Source organism: Mesoplodon mirus (genome assembly GCF_964341445.2).
Source record: "Mesoplodon mirus genome assembly, chromosome: 3".
Taxonomy (NCBI): domain Eukaryota; kingdom Metazoa; phylum Chordata; class Mammalia; order Artiodactyla; family Ziphiidae; genus Mesoplodon; species Mesoplodon mirus.
This window is the reverse complement of record NC_138978.1, coordinates 151,152,507-151,180,256: the sequence shown is the minus strand read 5'-3', so window position 1 is coordinate 151,180,256 and position 27,750 is coordinate 151,152,507. Positions and strand designations below refer to the sequence as shown.

The following is a 27,750-nucleotide window of genomic DNA, read 5'->3' as shown; positions in this document are numbered from 1 at the left end:
TGAAAATATTCTAAAATTGATTGTGGTGGTGGTTGTACAATCCTATGAATATTCTAAAAATCATTGAATTGTACACTTTAGGTGAATTGTATGGCGTGTAAATTACATCTCAATAAAGCTGCTATAAAATTTTTTATATAAGCATTTTCTGTCATGATAAACTAATATTTTTAATTCTTGCATAGTCATCTATCAAGAGGCTATACTTCAACTTATTAAAGCATTCCCCTATTGTTGGATATTTGGGTTGGTTCTACATTTTGGTTGCCAGGAAAATTGCTACAGTCAACTTCCTGGTACCTAAGACTTCTCTGTATCTAGAATTAGCTCCTCCCAGGAGCCAAAATATTATGCCAAAGTGTAACATTGCTTAAGCATTTATTGAGGGTTTACTACCAGTCAGGTGTGAACCACACTAAGTACTTTATATGCATATCATTTCTTCAAATTCTTCATCACCCTAAGAGGTCTATTTTATCCCTATTTTCAGAAGTTGAACTGAAGCTCAGAGAAGAAACGAATTCACCCAAGGTCACAAAGCCAATAAACAGAAGAGCTCAGGTGCCTACTCAGCTCTACCTGCTCCCAGGGGCCATGATCATTACACTCCCTCACCAGGCCTCAATTTTTTCAAACCTTGCTAAGTTTCAGTGACGAATATGTGATCTTGTTCTAAGTGGTTTTCCTTTCATTACTGGTGATGTTGGCTAGTTCTTTGTTTGCCAAACCAGATAATTCCTTTTTTGTTAATTACCTGTTGTGGCCTTTCCCATAAATGACTATACAATTTGACAGGTGAATAAAATGTGATCCATGGCTTATTGCCATAGTTAAAGAGAAAAACTCCAGGCACAGTTTCCTTTCTAGAGGTCTTCACAAACATGAAAGTACCTTTAATGGTAGCCAACCTGACTCGGGGAATTTCCTACTATCAAGCCCTTTGACACAAGTGCCTTGTTCTCTCCCTCATTGCTTCTACCTGTCTGAGCCTGGCTACAGATCCTTGAGAGCAACACAGTGCAAGGCTATGGGGCTGGGCCCATCCCTTTAAGAGCAGCCTCTCTTTTTTCCTGAAGCAAGAGGGCTTGGAGCAGTTCTCAGGCACGCGCTCATCACTCTGCTTCTAAAGCACTTAACAATACAGTGGCTTCATTTCCACAATTATGTAGACAAATATCACAATGATGAAGATGCCCAACACAGCAAGTTTCAAGCATACTGGAAACGTTTCTAGGTTCCTGCTCCCAGCTCTCCTGTTCACTATGCAGGAGGCGTTCTCTCTGATGTTATTCCGTGCTTTGAATCTGAGGCTTGATGCTCTCGCAGCACACCTGTGAAAACAGTAGTGGCTCTTAGGGTTGTGTACTACTGCTACTTGAGCACCCCTTAAAATCTGTGGGCCTTTGGGCCCAAGGGAGTAACCACGGTGGGGCTTTAGGGAAGAGCGCCCCTCATTTAAAACCTGTGCTAATTTCAACGGGTAATGTTAACAGGGTATCACCAGGATGTGAGATCTCTAAAATCCCACAGAGTATTTATTTATCACCTACTGTGTAAGGTCTTTCAATGCTGGTGCAAGGCCAGCTTAGGGACTTACAGATCCCCTGGTCCCCAGTGGGGATGGGTACAAGCTGATGGGGGGCATCAGTTCACTGGCCCTCTTCCTTCTCTCTCCACAGGTATAAGCACTGCCTTTCATGGTGGAGATGGGAACTATTTCTGAAATCTGCTTATTTTGCATTTAAAAGGGCAAGAGGGTACTTTCTGATCTGCTAGTCAAATCCTGGAAATCGGCCAAAGTTTATTCAGAAGTAAGGGAACTTTCCAGAAGGCTTTACTCTCTGACCCATAAAATGTCCTGTCTTGAGCTCTTATTTCAACTACTTGCTCTTTTTTTTTTTTTCTTCTCTTTTCCCTTTACCACAAATAGGAATAAATGTCTCTAAATGACTACAAATCAAGAAACTTGGGATCTGGTCTCAGCTCACTGTGATTTATGGCATCCTCCTCAGCCTCTCTGGCCTGTTTCCTTATCTCTAAACATGGGTGGTGAACTGGACAGTACGTAAGGCCCCTTCGGCTTCGAAATTGTGAGATATCACCAATCTTTCTTCTTTCTCAACACATTCTTTACAGACTCAAACCCTTCACAGAAATCTGAATAATGAATTTTTTTCCCAGAGTTACATAAGACAATAATATCTCCTCATATGTTAAGAAAAGCATTACCTGCTTCCCTCAGAATGCTTAGAATCCAGGCAGAAGCCTTCTAGGGCTTTTGGTTTACTGGTGGAAGCCTTGCATCTCTAATGAATCAAAAATATATATATATATATCAAGAAGAATTTATTGTTTCCGATGTTTTGTACAAAGAATCTTTTTTTTTCTAGAAAAAGTCACATACTCTGAGAACTGATAAGTTTTTGGTATATCAGGTTGTTTAGTACTTCATAACACAGACTTTAACTTTGCCTTCCTTTATTCAGTAATTAGTAAAAACATCCAAGTTCCGCAGAGTAATATTTTACTTCAGTGATTCACACACAATAGACATGCCAGTGACGAGGGTCACATGATGCCAGCAGCATTCTGTTCTTAAATATCAACTCTTTCTTTTGCTCTCTTATTTGTACTTTTTTATTGCTTGGAACTTTTTTTATGAGCCTGCGCCATTTTTATATAAAGAATAAAGTTATTTTAAAAAAACAAGTTGGCGATGAATGAGGACTAGATAATAATTTAGGAAAGTGAAAATGTTCTGTAAGAGGGGTAGAAGGAGAGACAGTCGTGGCTTTTTTCTTTTTTCCTTTTCCCCCAAATTTCTTTCATGATGGTATTTTTTTCAGTAAAGTGAAAAGGTATAGCTCTTTAGGCCTTTGTTTCCTCCCTGTGAAATAGAGTTGTAAAGATTAAATGATTTAATATATGTGAAGTGATGAAAACATCTCCTGGCACATAGTAAGCATTCAATAAACATTAGTCCTAATGATTGTGATAATGATAATTGTTATTAATTTCATGTTGCTGTTTCTCCTCATATGTCTGGTTTTCCTTGACAGTCCATTCATATTTAAGATTCAGACCTTATAATCCTCAAATGTCTGCAGTGTCCAGGGTGACCCCTAAGAATGTAAAGATGTGGTATCAGATGATGTTGCTGACCGCTGTTTATCAAGTTCCAGATCCCATTTCCCATGAATTCACTGAGACTCCTAGACCACCCTGCTCCCATCTGGTAGGCACTCTCATTGCTCCATTTTGAAGATAAGTTTGAGGCACAGAAAGGTTAGGTAACTTGTCTAAGGTCATACAGTATTATCAATGGAACTCTACACTAGACTCCTCTCTACCCTTCAGTTTCTAAAAATAATTTCCCTCCTACAAGAAGTCTTCTTTATTACTCTCTCCACTCAGATCACTCATCTGGTCTATACTTCTTTGGCGCTCATATACATGTTCTGTACCTGACTTTATTGACCTTAAATTTTATTTATTCATTCAACAAACATTTGTACTGTGCTGCTGAGTACCAGTCCCCATGCTGGCAGTGAGGATTTCTGAAGGGACCACCACACCATCCCTGTCCTAAACAGCTGACCATTGAGCATGGGGATTTTGTTAAGTATTCTGCACTGACTTCCTTCTCTCCAATCAGACCATCTGTTGGATCTCACAGAGCTGTTTTCTATTTCTCTTTTTCCCCCTGTTTTATTGAAGTAATTGACACACGTCACTGTATAAATTTAAAATGTACAACATGATGGTTTGATTTTCCATTTCTCTTTAATCAACCCATAATACCTACCACTGGGTGTAGATATTTGCCCCCCTCCCAGGGGCTCAGGACCCCTAAACACAACAGGAGCCTCTGACACCTGCCATGCTGCCAGAGGCCTCATGATACTGCCAGAGGCTGAGGGCAAAGGAGTCAGGCACCAAGAACTCCCAGATATACGGGAGCAAGATGGGACTTGCCTCAGACAGGGAAAGGACTGACCGACACCAGCATAGAACAAGAACCAGAAGGAAAATCAAAAGGAGACATTTTTTTTTAATGTAATTAAAAAAAATATTTTTATTTATTTATTTTTGGCTGCGTTGGGCCTCAGTGGCGGCACGTGAGATCTTTCGTTGCAGTGCGAGGGGTTCTCTCTAGTTGTGGTGTGCGGGCTCCAGAGGGCCTGGGCTCAGTAGTTGCAGCACACGGGCTTAGTTGCCTGTCAGCATGTGGGATCTCAGTTCCCTGACCAGGGATTGAACCTGTGTCCCCTGCATTGGAAGGCAGATTCTTAACCCGCGTTCCCTGCATTGAAAGGCGGATTCTTAACCCCTGGACCACCAGGGAAGTCCCAAAAGGAGATGTTCTGACAGCAATATTGAGAAAGACTGACTAGGATGTGATGGAGGGTACCTGGGCATTCACGTGAGTCACAGAGTTACCAGGAGAAAGGAGAGCCCTGGTCTTCGCAAGTGTGTCGTCAGGACACCCCAAAAGAGCATGTAACTCTAATGAGTCTGGACAATCACCTCCAGGGTGTGTTGTATCAGCAGGTGTGATGGTCTCGGCGCAAGGTGGGGTAGAGAGGGCATGGCCTGCTCTACGACCATTTACTACGGGTCACGCCTTCCCAGCCTAGGCCACCAATGAGGAGTCGGCTACTGCCTCCACCCCTTCCCCTCTACTCCCTGCCCCACCCTCTTAAAGATGTTCTCAACAGTGGTTTAGTGGTACCCGGGCAGGGTCTCTGCAGGTGGTGGGAGCTGTGCCAGGCACAAGAGCGCCACATCTGAGGGAGCACTGTTCCCAGCATGGACATCTCTGCACATACACTATATCAATTTCCTGGAAGAAGGAAGCAACGACTCTTGAGGTAGAGAGACTTTGAAAATTCCCACGTGCGTGGGCTGTGGGGGTCTGCTCACCAAGAGACACCCCAAATGATTTCCAAGGGTGTCGGAAAAAGCCTTTATAAGCACATTCTTTTCTTTTTAATTACAGAAAGTTTCAAACATATACAAAAGTAGACAGTAGTAAAATGAACCTCCACGTACCTGTCACATGCAACTTCTTTTTAATTCTCTTAAATTTAAAAATAGATATGTTAAGTAAAGCATTAGGGTAGAAGTCTGTTGCAAAATCAAATTATAGGATTTCACAGCTCTTAGGCAATCAGATACTCCCTCCCTCTCTTTCCTCCTGCCATAAAGAGGTATAGGTCTTTGATTTCCTTTTCTTCTATAATTTATTGCTCTTACTAACATTCCTAGAGTTCTACTACCGTATGTAAAAGGTAGATATTTTGATTTTCAAACAAAGAGTAATTATGGCCTATCAACATGACTCTGCAGACATCAATAATAATAATAATAATTATAGGGGCTTCCCTGGTGGCACAGTGGTTAAGAATCCGCCTGCCAATGCAGGGGACACGGGTTTGAGCCCTGGTCTGGGAAGATCCCACATGCCGCGGAGCAACTAAACCCATGCGTCACAACTACTGAGCCTGCGCTCTAGAGCCCGTGAGCCACAACTACTGAAGCCCGTGTGCCACAAGAACTGAAGCCCGCACGCCTAGAGCCTGTGCTCCACAACAAGAGAAGCCACTGCAGTGAGAAGCCTGCGCCACACAACAAAGAGTAGGCCCCGCTCACTGCAACTAGAGAAAGCCCGCGTGCAGCAGCGAAGACCCAATGCAGCCAAAAATTAAATAAATGAATAAATAAATAAATTTATATAAAAAATAATAATTATAATGACTATATAACAGGGAAAAGGTTATCGATTAATGTTAAACACAGTAAACAGTATAAAATTGTATGTACACAGTGATGGCAACTGTGTAAATACATACTGCATATGCACATAAACAAAACCTAGAGAGAAAAAAATTAAATCAGAAAAAATTAAATCAGTTTTTGCGTCAGGTGGCATATTTGTAGCTGATTTATTTTTCATCTTTAAACAATTCCTTTAATGTTGTTGTAATACGATTTTCACTATAAACACCATTTACAATGGCACTAAAAAATATTGGTTTTCATTAAAGCAGTGGCTTAGTGAGAGTAAATGGCACCCATGGGGAAATGGAATATTTCTGCTCCTTTCTCCCCATGCTCAGAGTTAGATTCTGCAAACACAGCTGTTTTTTTTTGTTTTTGTTTTTGTTTTTGCGGTACGCGGGCCTCTCACTGTTGTGGTCTCTCCCGTTGCGGAGCACAGGCTCCGGACGCGCAGGCTCAGCGGCCATGGCTCACGGGCCCAGCCGCTCCTAGGCATGTGGGATCCTCCCGGATCCAGGCACGAACCCGCATCCCCTGCATCGGCAGGCAGACTCTCAACCACTGCGTCACCAGGGAAGCCCCAAACACAGCTGTTTTTGCAAAGCATTCACAGCAGAGAGCAAGGGAATGCGTGGTCTCCTCTGCTGCTCCACCCTCTTCAGGACATCCCTGGCATTCAAGTCAGAAAAGTATACCCATCCACCTATTACTGATCAGCTGTAGTTATAAATGTGGTAGTTCTGGGTATACCAGTACAATAAACCATGAGTGTCTCACTACAATACTAGCTAACACTTAAATAGCATTTCCTGGGTGTCAGGCCCCACTCTAAGCATTTTACATAAATAAACTCACTTAATCCTACCACCCTATGAGGAAGATGTTTTTATAATGACCATCTTACAGATGAGAAAACTGAGGCATGGAGAGTTTAAGTAGTGTGCCCATGGTCACACAGCTGGTGAGATGGTGGAGCCAGGAGTCAACCCAGGCTATGCAGTCTCGGAGTCCTTCCCCCTCATACCATGCTGTACTGCAGGATGATGGTGTTGCTTTACTAGAAGGGAGTTAGAAATACCATGCCTGAATGTTTAACATCTTGGGCATTGAACGTGCCTCAATTCGGTTGATCTTTCTAACAACTCTAAGAGCTAATCATCACCATTTTATAGATGAGGAAAGAGAGACTTGAGGAGCTAAATTATTTGCCCCAGACTACACAATTAGTGAAAGGAATAGCTGTAATTTAAATCCAGATATTCTGGCTTCAACGTCTATGCTTTTGGGGTTTTGTTTTGGAATCTTTCTATTGGGGATATTTATCATTACAAATATATCAAAACATATTTGTAAAAACTGTTTTTGTTCATTGATAAATTATCTAATCATCAATTAATTTCTTGTAGAAGTAGCACTTGCAGCCAGATCTCTTCTTAAGTATTTGGGAAATTGGCTTTTTATTAAGATTTCTCCAGGTAGACTATTCTGTGCTAATTCTGGCCTACTTATGTATATCATACTGAATCTGAGAGTGGATTGTGTATGAACTATTATGTCATACTGTATTATGGTTAACTACAAAACACTGGGCTGATATCCAGAGCCAGAAAGAATAATAATCATTTTGTATTCTCATTAAATCATTACTCATCCGAAAATATATTCGGTTTTTGAAAAATAATCTACCTTGACTAAAGCCATTCATGTTTTCCCATAAAGAAATACAAGTTTGTTTGCATATCCACGAGAAGTATATTTTACACTGTAGACCCAAACCTAGCCAGAAATGTCCTAGGCTGATAGCTACAATTACAGGCAATCAAAGGGGTGCTGCAGGGGTTCCCCACCCATTCTTTCTCTTATTCTTCCAGGACTTCTTACTGTTGGATTCTGGGCAGTCAGGAGCAGTGAAGCTCCAGGGGGTGGGAATGAAATTCTCTCCTAACTAAAATGTGTTACATTTTCCAATTACTTTATTTCACTACCAGACATTTTTACCAATGACTTGGCAAACTGGCAGTTGCAACCCTGATTACAGGCAGAAAACACCTTTTGATTTAGAACAGTTTAAAATTGAGTTAGCCCAAATCCCTTTATTGACTAAAATGATTAAGTTAATAAAAGATTTTAAAATAATTTCAGACCCTTACTTCACTGTTTTTACCTCAACCTTGATTTAATAAAGCTCTCATCTAAAACATTGTGTTTTTGAATTAATATAAAGCCTTTTAAAATAATCTGCATCACATTAACAAAAGAAAGGTTAAAAACCTTGTGATCATTCTCATTTCTGATTTTGAAAAAAATTCTCTAGCAAACCAGGAATAGAATGGGAACTTCCTTAACTTGATAAAAGGTGTCTTTAACACCTATACCAAATATCATACTCATATCATACTCAAAGGGAAAATATTAAAAGCATTTTCTTTAGAATAAGAACCAAGGAAAGAATTCCTACTATTATCCCTCTGATTTAATATTGTAATAAAGAGATCTTAGCCAGCACAGTAAAACAAAAAGAAATTAAAGATAATCAAACTGGACTAAAAAGAATCTACAGAAAAATTATTGTAATTGCAAAGAGTTCATTTTTAGAAGATCAATATACAAAATCAACTGCATTTCTATTTATTAGCAACAAACCATTTAAAACATAATTTTAAAAGGATACTATTCCCAATAGCAACAAAAATTAAAAGCCTACCTAACAAAGCTACCTAATAAAGCTAACAAAAGATGAACCTGACCTTCACTGAGAAAATAATAAAATCTTGCTGAAGGACATTAAAGAAAATTTCAATAAACATAAAGAACATGAACAGGGGCTTCCCTGGTGGCGCAGTGGTTGAGAGTCTGCCTGCCTTTGCAGGGGACACAGGTTCGTGCCCCAGTCCGGGAAGATTCCACATGCCGCGGAGCGGCTGGGCCTGTGAGCCATGGCCGCTGAGCCTGTGCGCCCGAACAGAATGAAAATCCAGCTCTTTCCAAATTAATTTATAAAGTCAATAAAATGTCAATCAAAATTCCAATCTGAATTTTTTTGTGGAACTTGATAAACATTCTAAAATTTATATGGAAGAACAAAGGGACAAGTAAAATAAAGACACCATTTAAAAACAATGGCAAGGTGGGGGAAGGGTTGCTATGGGAATTAAGACATTCTGCTCTCAGCACAGGCTAGATGAATTAATCAGAGTAGAGACCCCATTGTATTAATCATAGTTTTTATTTTCTGTATTTTATGCTTTGACATTTTGGGGCCTTATTAATCCTTGAGAGACTGCCTCTCAAAGGGCTAGCTAATTCCTAAAAATAGTAAAGCAAGCCTTTCATATGCAAACCAAACAATCCAAAACACATACCCAAACACCTTCCTACCTAACTCTCACACTCCAAGCCATTATTTCTCCTAGTTGGCCAGATATTGGACAACTAGGGACCACACTTATAGCCCAGAGCCCACTAAAATTATTCAAACTAGCTAATCCTAAAATGTTTACCTTGCTTGACCCACTCCTTCCTGCAAACATCACACTAAAGGCATGAGCCCATGCTTTCTTTCACTCCTGCTTCCTGCCTGACCCTGATACTTCCCCATGTGGCCCTGCATGGCATGATGTGCCTGCTCCTCTTGGGAACTGTAGGTAATAAACTCTTCTTTCAAAGGCAGTTGTCTCCATGTCTATCACCTTACCATACTTGATTAAAACAAATCCTAGGTACATTTTAAAACACCCATGTATGTATAGAAATTTGATATATGTCAAGAGTTAACACTGCAGATAAGAAGAGAAAGGACAGACTGCTCAAAAATGGTTTTGGGAACAAGATGAGATAGATGTGCTTCTCCCAGTTCCTTCTGCTAAGTACAGCCAAAAACCTGGATGTTATATACAAAGCAAACATAAAAAGACTCTGAAAGATGGAGAGAAGCAGATGGGCTAGGGACGTTGGGACCTGAGGAATGACATGTGTTGAGTGCTCTGAGTTTTCTTTTTACCTCACAAATCCTGGACTGGGTGCTGGAGAAGCCGTAACCTGGAAACATCAATGGGTTCAGACAAAAAAAGCCCCCCAAAAGCCAAAGGGCAAAGAAAGGGAAAAGGAGCAGCCTAGCAAGACAGAAACCTTTTTGACAGTAACTGCTCTACTTCAGCCAAATGGCACACTCCACCCCCAACATAAAGGCACATGGGAAGCTTGGATTTCCACTTCCATGTGTCAGAAGCCCCCTCCCCAGCTGGGTGGTGTCAGTGGAGGCCATGTGGGAGCCCCTGCAGCAGCCCAGCAATAATAAGGCACACATACACACACCAGGGCATCAGTGGAGGCCCAGTGGGGGAACTGGACTTCTACCCCCACATGAGAGCAAAGAGTTGGCACCCCTCTTCCCCACCAGTGTGGAGTATGAGGAGGTCAGCTAAAGCAAAAGGTTTAAATAAGATCTGGAGTCTCATAACTCAAGTGAGAAAAAACAATAACAGATGCCAACACCAAGATGACAAAAATATTAAAATCATCTGACCAGGATTTTAGAGCAACCCTCATAAAATGTTTCAAGGAACAATATGAGACATGTTTGAAACAAATGAAAAATATTAATTCTCTGCAGATAGTACAATATATACAGAAAAACCAAATGTAAATTTTAAAATTGAAAAAAATTCAACGACCAAAATAAAAAATTTATTTAGATGGGCTTGACAGCAGAATGTAGAAAACAGAGGAAAGAATCAATGTACTTGGAGACAGACGTATATAAATCATCCAAACCAAACAAGAGAGAGAAAATAATAGACTAAAAACAAAACAAAAACAGACTCTCAGAGTCTTCAGGGACTAGAAGATCTAACACGTATGTAATCAGAGTCCCTAAAGCAGACGAAGATGGTCAGGCTAAAAAAGGTATCTGGAGAAATAATGGCTGACAATGTTCCAAATTTGGTAAAAAGCAGTAATCTACAGATTCAAGAAGCTGAATGAATTCCAAACAGGATAAACCTAAAGAAATCTATGCCAAGACTTGTCATAGACAAACTTCTGAAAACTTTTGTGATCTCAAAGGACATCATCAAGAAAGGCAACATACAGAATGGGAAAAAAAATATTGGCAAATCATATATCTGATAACAGTCTAGTATTCAGAATATATAAAGAACTCTTACAACTCAACAACAAAAAGACAAACTAACTTGTTAAAATATAGCCATATGGCTTGAATAGACGTTTCTGCGAAGAAGATATACAAAAGGGGAGTAAGCACATGAAAAGATGTTCAACATCATTAATCATTAAGGAAATGCAAATCAAAACCACAATGAGATACTACTTTACACCCACCAGGTTGGCTTTTAAAAAAAAAGTTGGGAAGTCTAAGTTCTGCTCGGAGTCTGACGTGGCCGACTTCAGGGAGCTCCGCGACCCGTCCGTACCGAACCACTCCCCTCGAAAATATGAATGGACAAAGAAGATATGTACATATATACAAAGGAATATTACTCCGCCTTAAAAAGAATGAAATAATGCCATTTGCAGCAACGTGGATGGACGTGGAGATTCTTTTCCACTTTGGATAATGGTTAAGAAAGGAATTTTTTAAAAGATCACTTCTACTAATTCTGTGGGCATAACAGTTTTGTCATGCTAGATAATAGAAACCTCTAAGTAAAGCACTTCCTTGGCCCTTTACAACAAACCAGTTAAATTGGCAGTGTAATTCCTAATTTAGAAGAGAAAGAAGAAGGAAGACCTAGTAAAAATAACTTGTATGAATGCACATAGTTAAATAATAGTGAAGGTGGTAGGGGTCAAAATTTCTACCCAGGGATTCTGACTCCTGTTATGGGTTGAATTGGGTCTTCCCCCAAAGTTATGTTGAAGTCTTACTCCCAGGACTTCAGGCTGTGACTCTCTCAAGAAATAGGGTGGTTGAAGAGGTAATTGGTTAAGACGAAGTCCTACTATAGTAGGATGAGCCTTCTTCAACCCAGCATGACTGGCGTCCTCATAAAAAGAGGGTAGAGACACACAAGGACAAAGTGTCTCTGTGACAAGATATTGGAATGATGCATCCTCAAGCAGGGAACTTCAGGGATGGCAGGAAACACCAGAAGCCAGAAGAAGCAAAGATGGAGTCACCTTCTACAGGTTTCAGAGGAAGCAGGGGGCTGTCGACACCTTGATTTCAGAGTTTTGGCCTCCAGAACTGTGTGGTTTTCCAAAGGACATGATATTTAATCCAAAACCTTAAGAAAGAATAAGGATGTTCCAGGTGAAGTAAGTTTAAAGTCAGATTACTGTTTTATTTCTGTTGTTGGAGATGAAGTTGGTAGTGATGGTGGTGTTTGAATAGCAGTAAGCTCAGTATGGTTTCCTTAAATTATGGAGTGTATTCTAGGGATACATGTGAGAATAAGTAAACAAGGATCTCAGCCATATGGCTGAGGCTGGAGAGAACCTAGGCAAAGCCAAACATCCAGGCAGAGGAGGAGCGGGAACCAAGCAAAACTAAGGCCCCTGAGGTTGGACAAGGGAGGTCATTTAACATTCAAAGCAGATCTAGGAATCTTGGAAGCAAAACTTCTGAGGTTTCACTTTAGTTTTCTACCATTAATTCAAATCTGCCTCTGTGTCCACTTACTTTTCTGTTATTAATTTGCTAATTTCTCCCCATATTTTCTAGCACAAACTCCAAGAAGGGAATCAGATTGGCTCACCTCATAATCATCATTTACATTTGGGCAGTATTTTTCCCACCAAGCCATGTCATAGGCTACTGGTCATCCTGTTCCGTCTTTCCAAGTCTGTCCCTCAGGAAGAGATAACAGGTGGGACAATCTTAGGAGAGGCTGTATAGGGACATTTGTAATAACAGTTGTGAAGGGCTTTCCAAAGGACATTTGTAATAACAGTTGTGAAGGGCTTTCCATGTCTATCTAAGGAATTCTAATTTTATTATTTGGATTGCAATTAAAAGATGCTTTTACACAGGGAAAAAAAAAGTTGGAGTGGAATAAGAAATGTTGGCAAGGATATGAGAAATTAGAATCCTCATATATAGGTAGTAGGAATGTAAAATGCTGCAGCCACTGTGGAAAACAACTAGCCATTACTAAAAAAGTTAAACATAGAATTACCATAAGACCTAGCAATTCCACTCTTAGGTATATATCCAAAAGAACTGAAAACACGTACTCAAATATTTGTATGTGAATGTTCAAGGTAGCACTATTCCCAATATCCAAGAGGTGGAAAGAATCCACGTGTCCATCAATGAATGAATGAATAGCAAATTGTGGTATATCCATACAATGAACTCTTAGTCATAAAAAGCTACAGATACATGCTGCAACATGGATGAACCTTGAAAATCTTAAGCTAAGTGAAAGAAGTCAGTCATAAAACATCACATACTGAATGATTCTATTCAAATTAAAAATCCAAAAGTAAATTCATTGAAATAGAAAATAGATTAGTAGTTGCCAGAAGGGAATTGGGGAATAACTGCTTAATGGGTAATGAGTTTTATTTTGGGGTGATGAAAATGTTTTGAAACTAGATAGAGGTAGTAGTTTCACAGCATTATGAATGTCCTAAATGCCACTAAAGTGTTCATTTTAAAATAGTAAATTTTATGTTAAGTGAATTTAATTTCAATTAAAAATTTTTCTGATTCCTGTCATTGTACTGTGAATGTTCTTATGTCTTTTGTCTAAGGAAATACATACTAAAGTTTTGGGGAGGGAGTAAAAGGTCATGATGTCTACAGTTTAGTCTGGGAAAAAATAATAGATAAAATTATGAAACAAATGTGGTAAAAAGTTAAGACTTGGTAAACCTAGGTTAAGCCCACACAGGAACTTTTTGTTGGAAACATTCTGTAAGTTTGAAATCATTTTTTTAAATTACATTAAAAAAAAAAAAAAAAGACACCAAAGGGGAGTTCCCTGGTGGTCTAGTGGTTAGGATTCTGGGCTCTCAATGCAAAAAAAAAAAAAAAAAAGCCACCAAGAAAAGAGTGAAAAGATAAGCCCACTGGTGGGGGATGTTAGTAATGGGAGAGGCTATGCATATGTGGGGGGCAGGGGTTATATGGGAAATCTCTGTACCTTCCTCTCCATTTTGCTATGAACCTAAGACTACTGCAAAAAAATCTTTTTCTCAAAAAAAAAAAAAAATCCCAAGCTACTAGAAGATATGTTCTACACTTAATGACTAACAAAGGATTAGTATCCAAAATATATAGAGCTCTTATAATTTAACAAGAAAAGGGTAAACAATAGAAAAATGGGCAAGAGAAATGAACAGGCATTTCACAGATGAGAAAACACAAATGACCAACAAACACGTGAAAAGATGCTCAACTTATTAATAATAAGAAAAATACAAATTATAATCATAATGAACTACCATCTTCCAACCACTACATTGACAAAAATGAAATCTGGCAATACTAAAGTCTGAAGAAGATTTAGAACAATGGAGCTCTTAATATGTTGCTGGTAGGAACATAAAATGCTGCAGCTTCTTTGCAGAGCAATTTAGCATGTTGTGTTAAGTTGAAGAGAGATATATCCTTTGATTCTACTAATAGTGGAGCAGTTCCACTCCTAGATCATTCATTCAGTCAGAAAAAGATTTCTTGTACATTTACACAATGGATCATTTGATGATTTACACAATCATCATTGCTTGTATTAGAAAAACTTGGAAATGATCCAGATGTCCAATAAATAAAGAATGGAGAGATATATTTTCATAATAAGTATATAACAGTAAAAATGAATGAACTAGAGCTACAAATATGGGATGAAGCTCACAACATAATACTGAATGATAAAGGAAAGTGACAGAAGAATACTTACATTACATTATAATTTAAATAAAATCCATAATCATGAGAAACTAATGTCTGTGGATACTGCAAAGAAAAGGAAAAGAATGAAAACTAGAAAATTGAGGTCAGTGGTTACCTTGGGGGAAAGGAAAGAAGGGAATATGATCAGGGAGGGATACATTGGGGTCTTCAACTGAATTAGCAATGATTTTTTTTTAAATCTCTGGAGGGGGACTCTAACTACTCATTATGTGATTCTTTATAAATTTTTAGATGCATAAGATATGTTATAATAAAATGTCAAAAAAAGTTCTCCAGGTTTGAGATTTTTTTTTGTCCACTTGGGCAAATTCCAGGTACCCATATGCATATGTGTCAGCCCATTTTAGCTCTCATGATTTCTGTAGCATGGTTTAATGTGTGAATGGAAGGGTCACCAACAAGTGCCTAGCAAGGATTTTCTTTGCAAAGCAATCATCAGAAAGAAAGCCTTTGCTTCCATGGGTGAACAGATGTTCTAGAGTCCTTCTGCGATATAAAAAAAAGGGACACTGGGGGGAGCTGTTTCACTACTCAGGTGCGTGGTTGTTTTTCCGCCCCTTTGGCAGCTTGATATACTGGAAAGGGCAATAGAATGGAAACTGGGAGACTGGAATTCTATTCCAATTTTTCTTCTAACTCTCTGTGCTTTGGGCAAGTCATATGCCCTCTCTGCTTGTTTCCTCATCTATAAAATGAACCATATAGCCTCCTCCAAGAAGCCTTTCGGATAGTAAATTCCATAATCAATAATTATCTATAGTAAATCATGCCTGGACTCATGAATTGCGATGAATAGTGCCTGGTGCTCACAAAGCCCCAACAAGTCCCAAGAGATTAAAATAACTCAGGGATCCTCATGTGAGAGGTACAACAGGAAAATCCTGTCCCTAAAATGGATACATATATCTATACTCATAATGCTAATTATAAATTAGCTAAAGTCAGTATGGTTATATTCTTAGATGAAAGGGAAAGGAAAGCTGCGTTTCCTAAACAAATTCATATTTTTCCTACAGAAAAAGACCACCACTGCTCATAATTTGGTTTTATGAAAATAAATAAGTTTACCTTTAGTATCATCTTAGACTCATTGTAATCAGAGTTTGGTTTCACTATCTCTTCCTGCTGCTCCTGTATTTTAAAACTGGGTTCTACTACACAGAAAGGATCAGCATGTAATCAATAATATAAAAGTATATTGATCATTAGGCATATTTAAGCATATCTACCAGGAGGTCAGTATTTTTACAAGAAGAGTTTTAAATTACATTCCTTGTAAGGATGGCATTTAGCTCCCATTACCACATGTCATAGATAAGAACAAAGGGCTTATTAAGTAGTTATGGAATATGTAATTTACTCTTCACTTTGATCCAACTGTAATATATAACTACTACTGGGAATAAGGATGTTTTTCAATTAATTAAGAAACTATTGTAGAGATATTTAACCTGATCAGGTCTCCTAAAATCTTTACATGCAACTCAAACCACACATTTAATGGTAGTCTTAATGGTAGTATATTCCCTTGGTACATTGGGCCTTCCGATTGCAGCACTTGAGGTAGGCCCTGCACATGATAATTATAGGCCTACAAGGTATATTATCAGCAACAGTAGCAACTGAGACACAGAGAGTAAAAATCCTATTAAACTCCTGGCACAAAGACAATGAAACAGACCTCAGAACTGGAAACGAAAAAGAGACATGAAGCTTTCTTTCTCTTCCTTTTCCTTCCCTGGAATGTCAGTGTGTCCTGCACTGGAAATGTGGCAGAGGGGACATGGACTCAGAGTGTCAGCATGCCTGGAGGACAATGAAATGGGGTAGGGAGCTATGGATATGGAGGGTACTTTGGGGTGCCTGGTGGTTGAAGAACAAGAGCAGTAGGGGAGGGGACCGCATGGAGGCTTTAGTGTGCCCTGTGTCCAAGGAGGACAGTAAGGGGAGGGCCACATAGAGGTGCTGGCACGTCCAGGGGTCAAGGAAGTGATGATGGGGACCATGCAGAGGAGGAGCGGGCTACTATGATTGTGAGATTGGTTACACTGAGAAAAGTAGAAAATTGAGCAAAGATGTAAACATATTGAGGATAATGGAAGGCAGGTTTCTCACTGTCAGAGAAGTGACTTACAAAAACACAGAAAGGGGAAAGGTTAGAAAGAACACTGCAACACTGGATTGTAACTGGAGGTCAATATGGACACATGGTTTAAAACTACATAGAGAGAGAGATATAAAAATAGTGATAGAGGGGCTTCCCTGGTGGCGCAGTGGTTGGGAGTCCGCCTGCTGGTTCAGGGGACGCGGGTTCGTGCCCCGGTCCAGGAGGATCCCACATGCCGTGGAGCGGCTGGGCCCGTGAGCCATGGCCACTGAGCCTGCGTGTCTGGAGCCTGTGCTCCGCGACGGGAGAGGCCACAACAGTGAGAGGCTCCGCGTACCGCAAAAAAAAAAAAAAAAAAAAAAAAAAAAAAATAGTGATAGATGCATATGTGTATGTGTACATATACACAAACATTTATTTTCTAGCTCTGTCCACTGAGAAGGCCTAGAAGCAACCACTCTCCAGCAACCAGGAGCTCACTGAAGGCCTAGATCTTGGTTTCTGAATTGATATCCTGCAGTAAAAGGAAGTTCCTGGGGCAGAAAAAGCACAAGATGGGTCTGAAACATCTTGTTGGGCCAGAAATTAAGGAAATGCTCAAGGAATGATGAGGACACATCAAAAGGACACAGTATCCATCTTTTTTTTTTTTTTTTTTTTTTTTGCCGCATGGCATGTGGCATCTTAGTTCCCTGACCAGGAATTGAACCCACGCCCCCTGCAGTGGAAGCATGGAGTCTTCACCACTGGACTGCCAGGGCTCCCACTAGCCAAATCTGGGACAAATTGAGCATTAGGATAAATAATCATATCAACGGATACAACCACTGAAATGAAGAGTCAATGAACTCATACTAGTATGAATGAATGAATGAACGGACATATGAACAAACCAACCAACCAATCAACCAACAAATAAATAAATAAATGAGGGTGAAGGGAAAGTCTTCCTCACAGTAGAATACCAACTAATAAATTTAGAAGAAATAATAGAAATAAAAACTTCCAATGGGCCATCTTGATGATGGAAGTTGAATTAGGCAGTCACTTATGGGTACTGGGCTAATGGATAAGGTGTGATGAGGTGTCATTTCAGAATATCTCCCCACAAAATACTGTTCAGTTCCAAAGGGGAAAATGATGGCTTTATGGAGGAATCTGAGAGACACCAACTTTTCCAGGTGATTAAGGCTGGCATTACCAGCGGTGGAACAGAATGAGAAGAGCACAGCATCATTTCTGAGGAATTCCTGTCTGGATGCATGGCCTCTATGAAGAGTCAAAAGAAAAATCAGAAAAATCACCTGCAGAATGAAAGGTCTATGCTCTTTAAAACAGTCGAGGGCATTTGACAGGGAAAGACTGAGGCACTGTTGTCCCAGACTGAAGGAGGCTGAAAAGGCCTGACAACTAAAGGCAACACATGTTCCTGGATTGGCCTTGGACCAGAAAGCAAAAGATATTATTGGAACAGTTGATGAAATCTGAATGGGGTCTGAACATTGGATGTTAGCATTGAATCAATGTAAATTTCATTATTTGGAGTGTTATACGGTGGTTATGTGGGAAAGTATCCTTTGGGGGTAGCAGAATACATGCTGGAAGGCTGAGGGGCTTCATGTCTACAGTTTTCTCTCAGTGGTTCAGAAAGACATAATGGTAGGGTACCTGCATGCATGCACACACACACAAACACACACACACTAAGGACCTACTGTATAACACAGGGAACTATACTCAATATTTTGTAATAAGCTATAAGGGAAAAGAAGCTGTAAAAGAATATATATATATGTATAACTGAATCACTGTGCTGTACACCTGAAACTAACACATTATAAATCAACTATAGTTCAATAAAAAAAAAAGTGTGGTAAAAGATAACAATTAGATTATCTGGGATATGGGAATTCTATGTACTATTCTGGCAACTTTCCCTAAGTTTGAACTTATCTCAAAATAAATTATTCAAAAAAATGTTTAGGGGCTTCCCTGGTGGCGCAGTGGTTGAGAGTCCGCCTGCCGGTGCAGGGGACACGGGTTCGTGCCCGGGTCTGGGAGGATCCCGCATGCCGCGGAGCGACTGGGCCCGTGAGCCAAAATTGCTGAGCCTGCGCGTCTGGAGCCTGTGCTCCGCAACGAGAGAGGCCGCGATGGTGAGAGGCCCGCGCACCGCGATGAAGAGTGGCCCCCGCTCTCCACAGCTGGAGAAAGCCCTCGCACAGAAACGAAGACCCAACACAGCCAAAAATAAATAAATAAAGCAAACTGTCAACAAGTAAAAATAAACACTATTATATTAAAAAAAAATGTTTAAAGGGGCATGGGATGGATTTAAACCTAAGATTGAGAAGAAGGAATCCTATATACTGGGAGGGCACATATGAGTTTTTTTAAAAGCTTGGTCTGCCTCATTCAACACACAGCGCTCACAGAGAACAATCTTCAGTTATATCTGTACATTTAACTATATAAATATATCTGTAGGCACCTGTAAATCACATTCTATGGCACTTGGGAGTTCAATACTAAAGATTCAATTTCCATTATATTATTTTTCACTAAGTATATTGCTTTGTATTGCAGATAGTTAAAGATCATGCTTTTTATATAATAGTAATATTAATGATAGAACAATACTTATTGCACTTATATAACTCGTATTATATGTCATCACTACTCTATTTTACATATGTCTACTGAGTGCTCACAACACTCTACGAAGTTGAGACTATTATTAGCCGTATTTATAGATGACGAAACTAAGACACAGAGAGGGCAAGTGTCTTGTCAAAGTTAGTGGCAGAACTGGGATTTGAACCCAGGCAGTCAGGCTCTAGAGTCCATATTTTTGATACACATATTCTTTGTTTACAGAGCTCCATTTAAATTTCTTCAGGACAGAAACTACAGCTCCTTTTGCTCCTATTTTCTTCCTGAAGAAGGTCTAGCATAACGCCCTGTACACAATAAATAGTTGTTAACTCACAGGCTGAGATCCAGGGGTGGAAGCTCTGCTACAACCATTCCCTGGATGGTCATCAATTTGTGATGACCTAAGCATTGTCTCTCAAGAGAATACATCAAGGTATGTCCAGGAGATGCCACAGACTAGGAAGTCAGAAAGTGAGATCTTCAGCATCAGTGTAGGGTAAAGTTTCCTTTCAGTTTGGCCAACAGGGACTGAGTAACTCCCTCTCCCCCCATATTCCTGGCATTGAATTAAACATAGAGGATTCAGACATAGGTTTTTACCCTCAAAAGTTTACAGCCTAGAGCAAAAGCTCCTGAGCAGAGGGTGGAAGTAGGGGTTGATTGAAAAGGCAGATTCTTAGAACCAGACCCACAGAATCCATTTTGAGAAACTCCTAGTGGAATGTAGTATAGGACAGGTGGCAAGATGAGAAGAAGGCATTCCAGGATGGGAGAACAGAATGAACGGAGATTCTGGCAGGAAACAGCATGCTCTGTCTGGGAGAGAATAAGGAAACACCCAGATGGGACCAGGAGCGCACAACTCCCTGGGTCAGCTGCCCTCAGGGTGTTGCTTGCATCATCCAGAGTCCCTTCTGGTTAGTCTCCCCTTTCATTCTCAAAAGCATCCTGTTTGGGATGATAAATTATATGGTCACCCTACTTAAACCCCACTTTATGCAATCTCGATGTTGTAGATTATTTTGCCCCCCTACTACCCCCAAACCCTATTTTTTTCCTCTTTGGGGGAAGGGGACTTAGAACCTGAGTTATACACATTGGCTTAACTCTCTCCTCCATCAGTGGAAACATAAGCTGTGTCTAGAGTCTATCTGATGAAAAAAAAAAACAATTAAAAAAAATAATGACCTGGCTTTCTGGTGGTCTTAATCATCAAATCAAATGGCCCATATATATGACTTGATAAAACACACAGAGTATGAAAAAGTGTCCAGAAATCGACATAATCCAAATCTCAAAGTGGTTTGTAGTCCACTAGAAACCTACTAAAATGAGAGGAAAATGTGTGTTCATTGGTGTTTCAAAGAAATGCATATACTACCTTTGCAGGTACTTAGAGGACTGTTAGGTACAGACCACTGCTTTTAAGTAATTAAAGTCTACGGTGTTCGACAAGTGTCTCAATAAACACATGTTCTACCACCTTTTACATGGAAATTTAAGTGCTTATTTACATTTACTTTCAGATTTAAAGTTGAACAGCTGTCTTGGGGCCCTTCCGAGAATCAAAATGGCTTATACAAATCCTTCAGATCAAAACATTTTATGCCATTACAAACTTTCTATTAAATTCTATTGCCAATTCAAAATATTGATGTGGTTTTATTTCGGGTTTATGTAAAGCAAAGACTGAAGGGCACTGGTCCCACCTGATGCATTTTTAAATGCTCAGGCTGCTGTTTCTCCTGTAAATGTCTTTGCAGGAACTATACAAAAGGGTTTTCTGTGGAAACGAGGTTTAATGAATGGAAAGGATTCCTTTAATGAGCCATTTAGAAGATTTTAAAAATCCTTTTAGAAAATTTATAAGATATCTGAATTCCTTCATCTAATTTGAATTATGTTTAAATGGGAAGTTAAAGCTACAGCGTACTGCAGGAGTGTTTACTTGGGGGCTCCTTTTCATTTGGTATTTAAACTCAGCAAGTAGTTTAAATACTGGATCACATTTGTAAACTTAACCTGTTTGTCACTAGAGTGTTTGATGAGGTGAGCTTTGGGACCCTACTATGTGCAAGAGCCCGTGACAGCCAATGAAGGGAATGAAAGGCAACTGTAAAGGGAGGCACAGGATTGGCCTTTGAGACATTCCTTAAATGATCACAGTATTTTAACAGGAAGAAAAATGGGGAGGGGGTGGGAAAATGAAAGGAATTCCAGGAATAAAGGACAGTTGAGGCAAAGGCACATGGGAAGAAAGTGTGAGAGGTGCAGAAACAAGTAATTATGGTTTGGATCTGACGATGAGGGAGATAAAGTTACAGGAGACATTGGTGTCTCCTCATGGTGCATAGTAAGTTTGCCTCTTGTTGTAAAGTCTCCAGGCAAATTAATAATGTGATTCAATCTCTGCTGATAGATTTGAACCTGAATTGGGAAAAGTTGGAGGAAGAGGCCAGTTAGGAGGATTTTGCAATTGTTCAAAAAAAAGATTTTTTTAAGTAGTTGAATGCAAGCTAAGATAGCAGCAGTGGGAAGAGAAGGAGGGATAATTTTTTAAAAACTCATAATTCTAATCCATGGGACTTGGCGATTGTTTATACCTAAGGAGCTGAGGGGCGTGGAATCCCAAGACAACTCAGAGGCTTTGAGCCTGGACAGTGGGAAGGCAGTAAACCACCAGGATAAACAGAGGCCACAAATGCAGGTTGGGGTGAGTGAAAATGAGCTTGATCCTGGATACCCTGAATGTGAAGTGCTGGAATATAACCACAGGGGGAAGTATAAATACATATATCTAATCTTTGAAATGTTCATGATGACAAACATTTGTTGGGTGAATGCAGGAAGGAGGGAAAGCAGGAGGGGAAGAGAAGGAGAAGGAAGGAGCTCTCCAGGACAGAAAACAACTGGATATGCAGGCCTACGCCTAGGAGGGGTGTCCTGTGTGGAGTCATGGCATAGAGGCGGGAAGTGAGGAGACAGCAAGGGAAACGATGCAGAGCGGAAGGGAAGAGGGCTGAAGACAGACCTCAGGCACAAGCTTCTTTAGGGGCCAAAAGACGAAGACTCAGCACAGAACAGGAAGAGGGTAGAAGCAAGAACCTAGAGAGCACAGAGCTGCCAAAATCAAAGAAAGCAGGTGTCTCTAAATAAGGAGGGACAGTGGTCAGAAGACTGAGAAAGAGTCCCTAGAGTTGATGACCTGGAGTTTATTATGTGAGCTAATGATGTGCCAGGTCCAAGGCTAAGAGCGTTACCGGCCTTTCCCTTCCCAGCCACCCTGTAAGCGGGCGCTGCTATTAAGCGCTGCACTAGGGGAGGCTTAGATCTGTTAAGGTCGCACAACTAGCAAGTGGAAGGGCAGGGTCTCTAAGCCAGCTGGGCTTACCCAAACCTGTTACTCTCACACACCTGGCCTTGTGCTTCAATGACCGCAGTGTCCGGGAGAGAGAGAGAGAGGGAAGGGAACAGGAACGCACAGTTATTCCATGCTCACTGTGGGTCTATGTGAGACCACGGGTGGCAAAAGGAGAGAGAGGGGACAACAGCTAGAGGGGAGAGAGGGTGGCTATCTCAGGGTGAGGAGATGGCGCAGGAGGACACTGTGACTCTGGGTCCTTTCTAGAACGTGGAAATAGTTTCAGAAAACAGAAACCTTCATTAAAATGAGCTGTTTTAAACTAGGATTTTACCATTGTAACAGAATGTAGTGACTCTCTATTTCCCTTCTTAATACACATGAAAAGTGCTATTTTCTATATTTAATATACGTGTAAAAGTATTCATGCATTAGAATTGTACATACTTTTTTGGGTCCCTTGTTTTTTCCTGATGAGAATATATTTCCTTTCAAAACGATAGTGACATTAAACTCTGGATCATGTGAAACAAAAGGAAAATAGGTCATGAGAAAATATGAGCTAGCAAAGGGAATACACACCAATGGTAGGACTGAATTCTCTCAATTGTAGGGCAAAAGATTTTTGTGAGGGGAAGAAAATTCACTTTGCCCTTCTGAGGGAAAAGAGCATTTCTACAGTGGCCTTTGTGGAACACACAGGCCTTCCCCTGGGAGCACAGGGAGGGCTTCTACCAGGAAGGCTGTCACACTTGTACGCCTCTGAGAGAAATACATTGCAGAGTCTGGGCTGGCTGCTCATCTGGGCGCGTTTTTAGTCTAGTCATTGCCCCTTCAAAGCAGCTGTAAGCCTCATGCATCCCTGATTGTCAGGATAGGGCAGGAGGATTTCTTCTGTATCCCAAGGAGCATCCAGGGGAGGGAAGGCCAAACCTGTGCAAAAAGGCTTTAAAATCAGTGGAACCGCCAGGAGCAGAAAAGGTTGTTAATCAACCCTCGGCTTCAGTCTGTGAAGAAGCATTTTGATAAACTTGGAGCAGTTGTGTGCTGTTGGACATTCAGCAGAGGTTTTAATGCAGGGGATTTTATTAATTTATTTATTTTTATTTTTTGCTGCATTGAGTCTTCTTTGCTGCACACAGGCTTTCTACAGTTGCGGTGAGCAGGGGCCACCGTTCCTTGCGGTGCACAGCCCTCTCATTGCGGTGGCTTCTCTTGTTGCGGAGCACGGGCTCTAGGCGCGTGGGCTTCAGTAATTGTGGCACGCGTGCTCAATAGTTGTGGCATGTGGGCTAGAGCGCAGGCTCAGCAGTTGTGGCACATGGGCCTAGCTGCTCCGCAGCATGTGGGATCCTCCCGGACACGGGGTCAAACCCATGTCTCCTGCATTGGCAGGCAGATTCCCAACCACTGCGCCACCAGAGAAGCCCTAATGCAGTGGATTTTAAATGAGTTCTCCAAGTCACAGATATTTGGGAAGTTTGAAAAGAGGTGAGATCATTAACGCTATGTCCACCTAGTGACAAAACAATGAGTGAAAATGAGAAAAGTCGAATCCACCCATTGTTTGGATGACCTAATGCTCAGCCTCAGGTCTGGAACTGCCCTGCCCCTCCACCACAACCCCACCCCAGGCCTGGATGTCTCTGTGAAATGCCCAAGGTTGAATTCCACAAGCTCCCATGAGTTCCATGACAACCCCTCCATTCTAATGGCACTAGTGTCTTATTGAGGGTCCTCAACGAGCAGATTCAAACATCCAATTCAGACCTGACCTTGAGAAGCAGGTTTTCTGTTTGTACTAACCACCGGCCATTGACGTTGCAGAATAGCATTACAAGAGTAGGACTGAACCAGAGCTTCCCCCTCTGACCTGATTGCCCGCAGTTGGCTAGCATCAGGTAGACAGTCTAAAGCAATGGCAAAGCTTGCAAAGCCAAGGACCAGCTTTCTCCTAGCCCTCGCATAAATGCACCTCTGTGGAGGGCTACATGCTGGGAACCAGGATGGCTTGAGACCACAACAGCTTGCTTGTGCAGATCTGACCTGCAGTCCTGGGCAGTCGTGAGCAGTGAGTGTACAAGCCTTCCTCTCTGGAATCTTCTAGTCTGACACTGCTTTTCATCAGAGGGCTGGTCTAGTCCCCTCAGCTCATATCTTTGGCAGGGAACAGAGGCAGCCCCAGGTCTGGGTCAAGACTTTGAACGCATCCCACATCCAGAAAGGGTCTGGGGTCGCCACTTGCCTTGAGATACCCCCATGCTAACTGTTCTGCTCAGGGGCCAGTGGGGTCTGTCCCCAAACTCTGCTGCCATTTCCAAATGAGGCCATGCCAGAATCTCGGGGAAAGCTCTCAGTGCCTGCGCCACCACCAATACCAGGCATTTACAGGGGATTTTTCAGAGGGCCCTAGGTACTTACATTGTTTGTTGAGCTCTTAACTTGAACTATATGAAACTGCCATTTTTTTTGTAGATCAGACATGGACAAAAATGTCATATGTTCATCCTCATAATAGAAATTATGAGAAAAGTGTAGAGTATGTGGTAGAAAGAGCACAATTATGACAGCCAGACCCGGGTTCAAATCTCAGTTCTGTCACTTTTCTGTCGCAGTATATTCAATATATGCGAATTCCTGCTATGTGCCTAGTACTGTTCTAGGACCTGGACACGTAGTGGTAATGAAGACAGACGGACCTTACTCTTCATGGCACATTCTAATGGAAGCTTATCTTTGGGGGCTACTTCCTAGCTATATGATGTTGGGCCAGTCACCTGGCCTGTCTGAACTTCACCTAAGTATTGTGAAGGTTAAATGAGATAATGCCTGTTAGGCCAGAAATGCACTGATGGCCTTCAATAAGTGATAGTTTCTGTTATTTTACTGTGGCTCACATAGGACTCCTAATAAATATTTATTGGATGAAAGAGCCTCGGAATGCATTGTGGGAATCTTCAAGCCCACCCCTAAGAGCCCAAACTGGACACCCCTGCAGGAGAACGGTGCAGCTGGGGCAAGTGCCACTGAAAGGGAAACCCACGGATCCCAGAGTTCACCACTCCCGCCCTCCCTGGGACCTGGAAGAGACCAGCTGTGGTCAGCCCCCATTAAATCAGGAAGGCAGTAGGCACAGGAGGAGTTTGGGGAGGTGCAACCGAGTTCATATTTCATTTTGGTTTTTAAATTTTTTAAAAAATTTATTTATATTTTATTTTTGGCTGCGTTGGGTCTTTGTTGCTGCGTGCGGGCTTTCTCTAGTTGCGGCGAGCGGGGGCTGCTCTTCGTTGCGGCGCGCGGGCTACTCAGTGCGGTGGCTTCTCTTGTTGCGGAGCATGGGCTTTAGGCATGCAGGCTTCAGTAGTTGTGGTACGTGGGCTCAGTAGTTGTGGCTCGCAGGCTCTAGAGCGCAGGCTCATTAGTTGTGGTGCACAGGCTTAGTTGCTCCACGACATGTGGGATCTTCCTGGACCAGGGCTCAAACCCATGTCCCCTGCATTGGCAGGCAGACTCTTAACCACTGCACCACCAGGGAAGTCCCTAGTTCATATTTCTTAATGGATGTGCAATCGTTTAATCTGAAGAAAATAATTGTCGAATTTATTGATTGAGGCAAAGCAGAGGTTGAGACCTCAAAAGAGACCTGGAAATAACCTGTAGGAACTTCCAGTTTTAGAAATCAAACACAGAGTTGGCTCTGTTTAGTAAGAGAACGTGAAGAATGACCAGTCCTTCCCCTGACAGTCTACCCCACTGAGGCACTGGCATGAATGTAGACATGGAGTTAACAGATTCCTTTTGCAGCCCAAGGGCCTATTTTCCAGGCTCTGTGTGCAAAGAGCCCGTAGGGATATTTCACAGGTCACCCTGCCTGCCATTTAAAGCTGCATAAATCATGCCGGACAAGGTATGAGTAAGCACACAGTTGCTATGTACGGTACAGCTTCTGACGGTACCTTCACTGTCATCATAGTCCTGAGCTCTGTCCAGTTCTCTGGGTCCGTTCATCTCGGATGATGAACCAGGAGTTGAGACCAACAATTTCAGTAACTTCTTTTCATACACTTTTCTGGTGGAAGCTGAGGAGGAATGTGGAGAGCAGTTAAGCTGCTCTGTTTGTGTATGTGATCTCACTGGATTCAAAATATTTCACAGGGGCTTCCCTGGTGGCGCAGTGGTTGAGAGTCCGCCTGCCGATGCAGGGGACACGGGTTCGTGCCCCGGTCTGGGAAGATCCCACATGCCGCGGAGCGGCTGGGCCCGTGAGCCATGGCCGTTGAGCCTGCGCGTCCGGAGCCTGTGCCCCACAACGGGAGAGGCCACAGCAGTGAGAGGCCCGTGTACCGCAAAAAAAGAAAAAAAAAAAAGAAAAAGAAAAAAATTTCACAGTTCAGGTCCTTATTCTTGTATCTTACATTATTGGCTAATTATGGCTTTTACAATAAGGTAGACCCCACAACTACTTAACTCACTCCTTTCCTTCCACCATCACTTAAGGTGGGGTCTCTGTGGATTGGCCATGGAGTCAGGCATTGGGTACATTGGGGAACAAGACTGATGAAGTTGTACATCCTATCTATGGGAAATATGGACAATAAGTACATAAACAGTTGACACAGTGCACATAGTAGAAATGCAAACAGAGCCCAGGGTGATATAATCACGAGTAACTGGTGTTTCACTATTGTAAAAAAAACAATCCTTTCTCTTTGGCACCAAATTTACTAATCCGTGAGTAAGAGCTGGGTTTTAAATTTTTTTTTCCTATTTCTATTTTAATGGTTTTTATTGCATAGGTTCCTTCTTCCACTGTAAATAATTTTCAATCTTTGGAGGTAGCTTATAGGTAATCATTGAGCAGTCTCTAATACTTGCTGCATACGTACGTAGTATTGGGCCAGGTTAAAATCCAAACATGTGAAGTTCGTTCTGTAATTCATCGTCACTCAGACACTTCACATCCACCAT

General features: G+C 41.3%; 1 protein-coding gene across 1 annotated transcript; it reads right to left on the bottom strand.

The window, feature by feature from the left end:
- Positions 1 to 1,132: 1,132 nt before the first annotated feature.
- On the bottom strand, positions 1,133 to 27,750 carry LEMD1 (LEM domain containing 1; the record flags this gene model as incomplete). Its single annotated transcript, XM_082615507.1, is given in 4 exon segments — positions 1,133 to 1,260; positions 26,739 to 26,861; positions 27,669 to 27,684; positions 27,688 to 27,750. Coding segments are annotated over 4 exon segments (330 nt in total).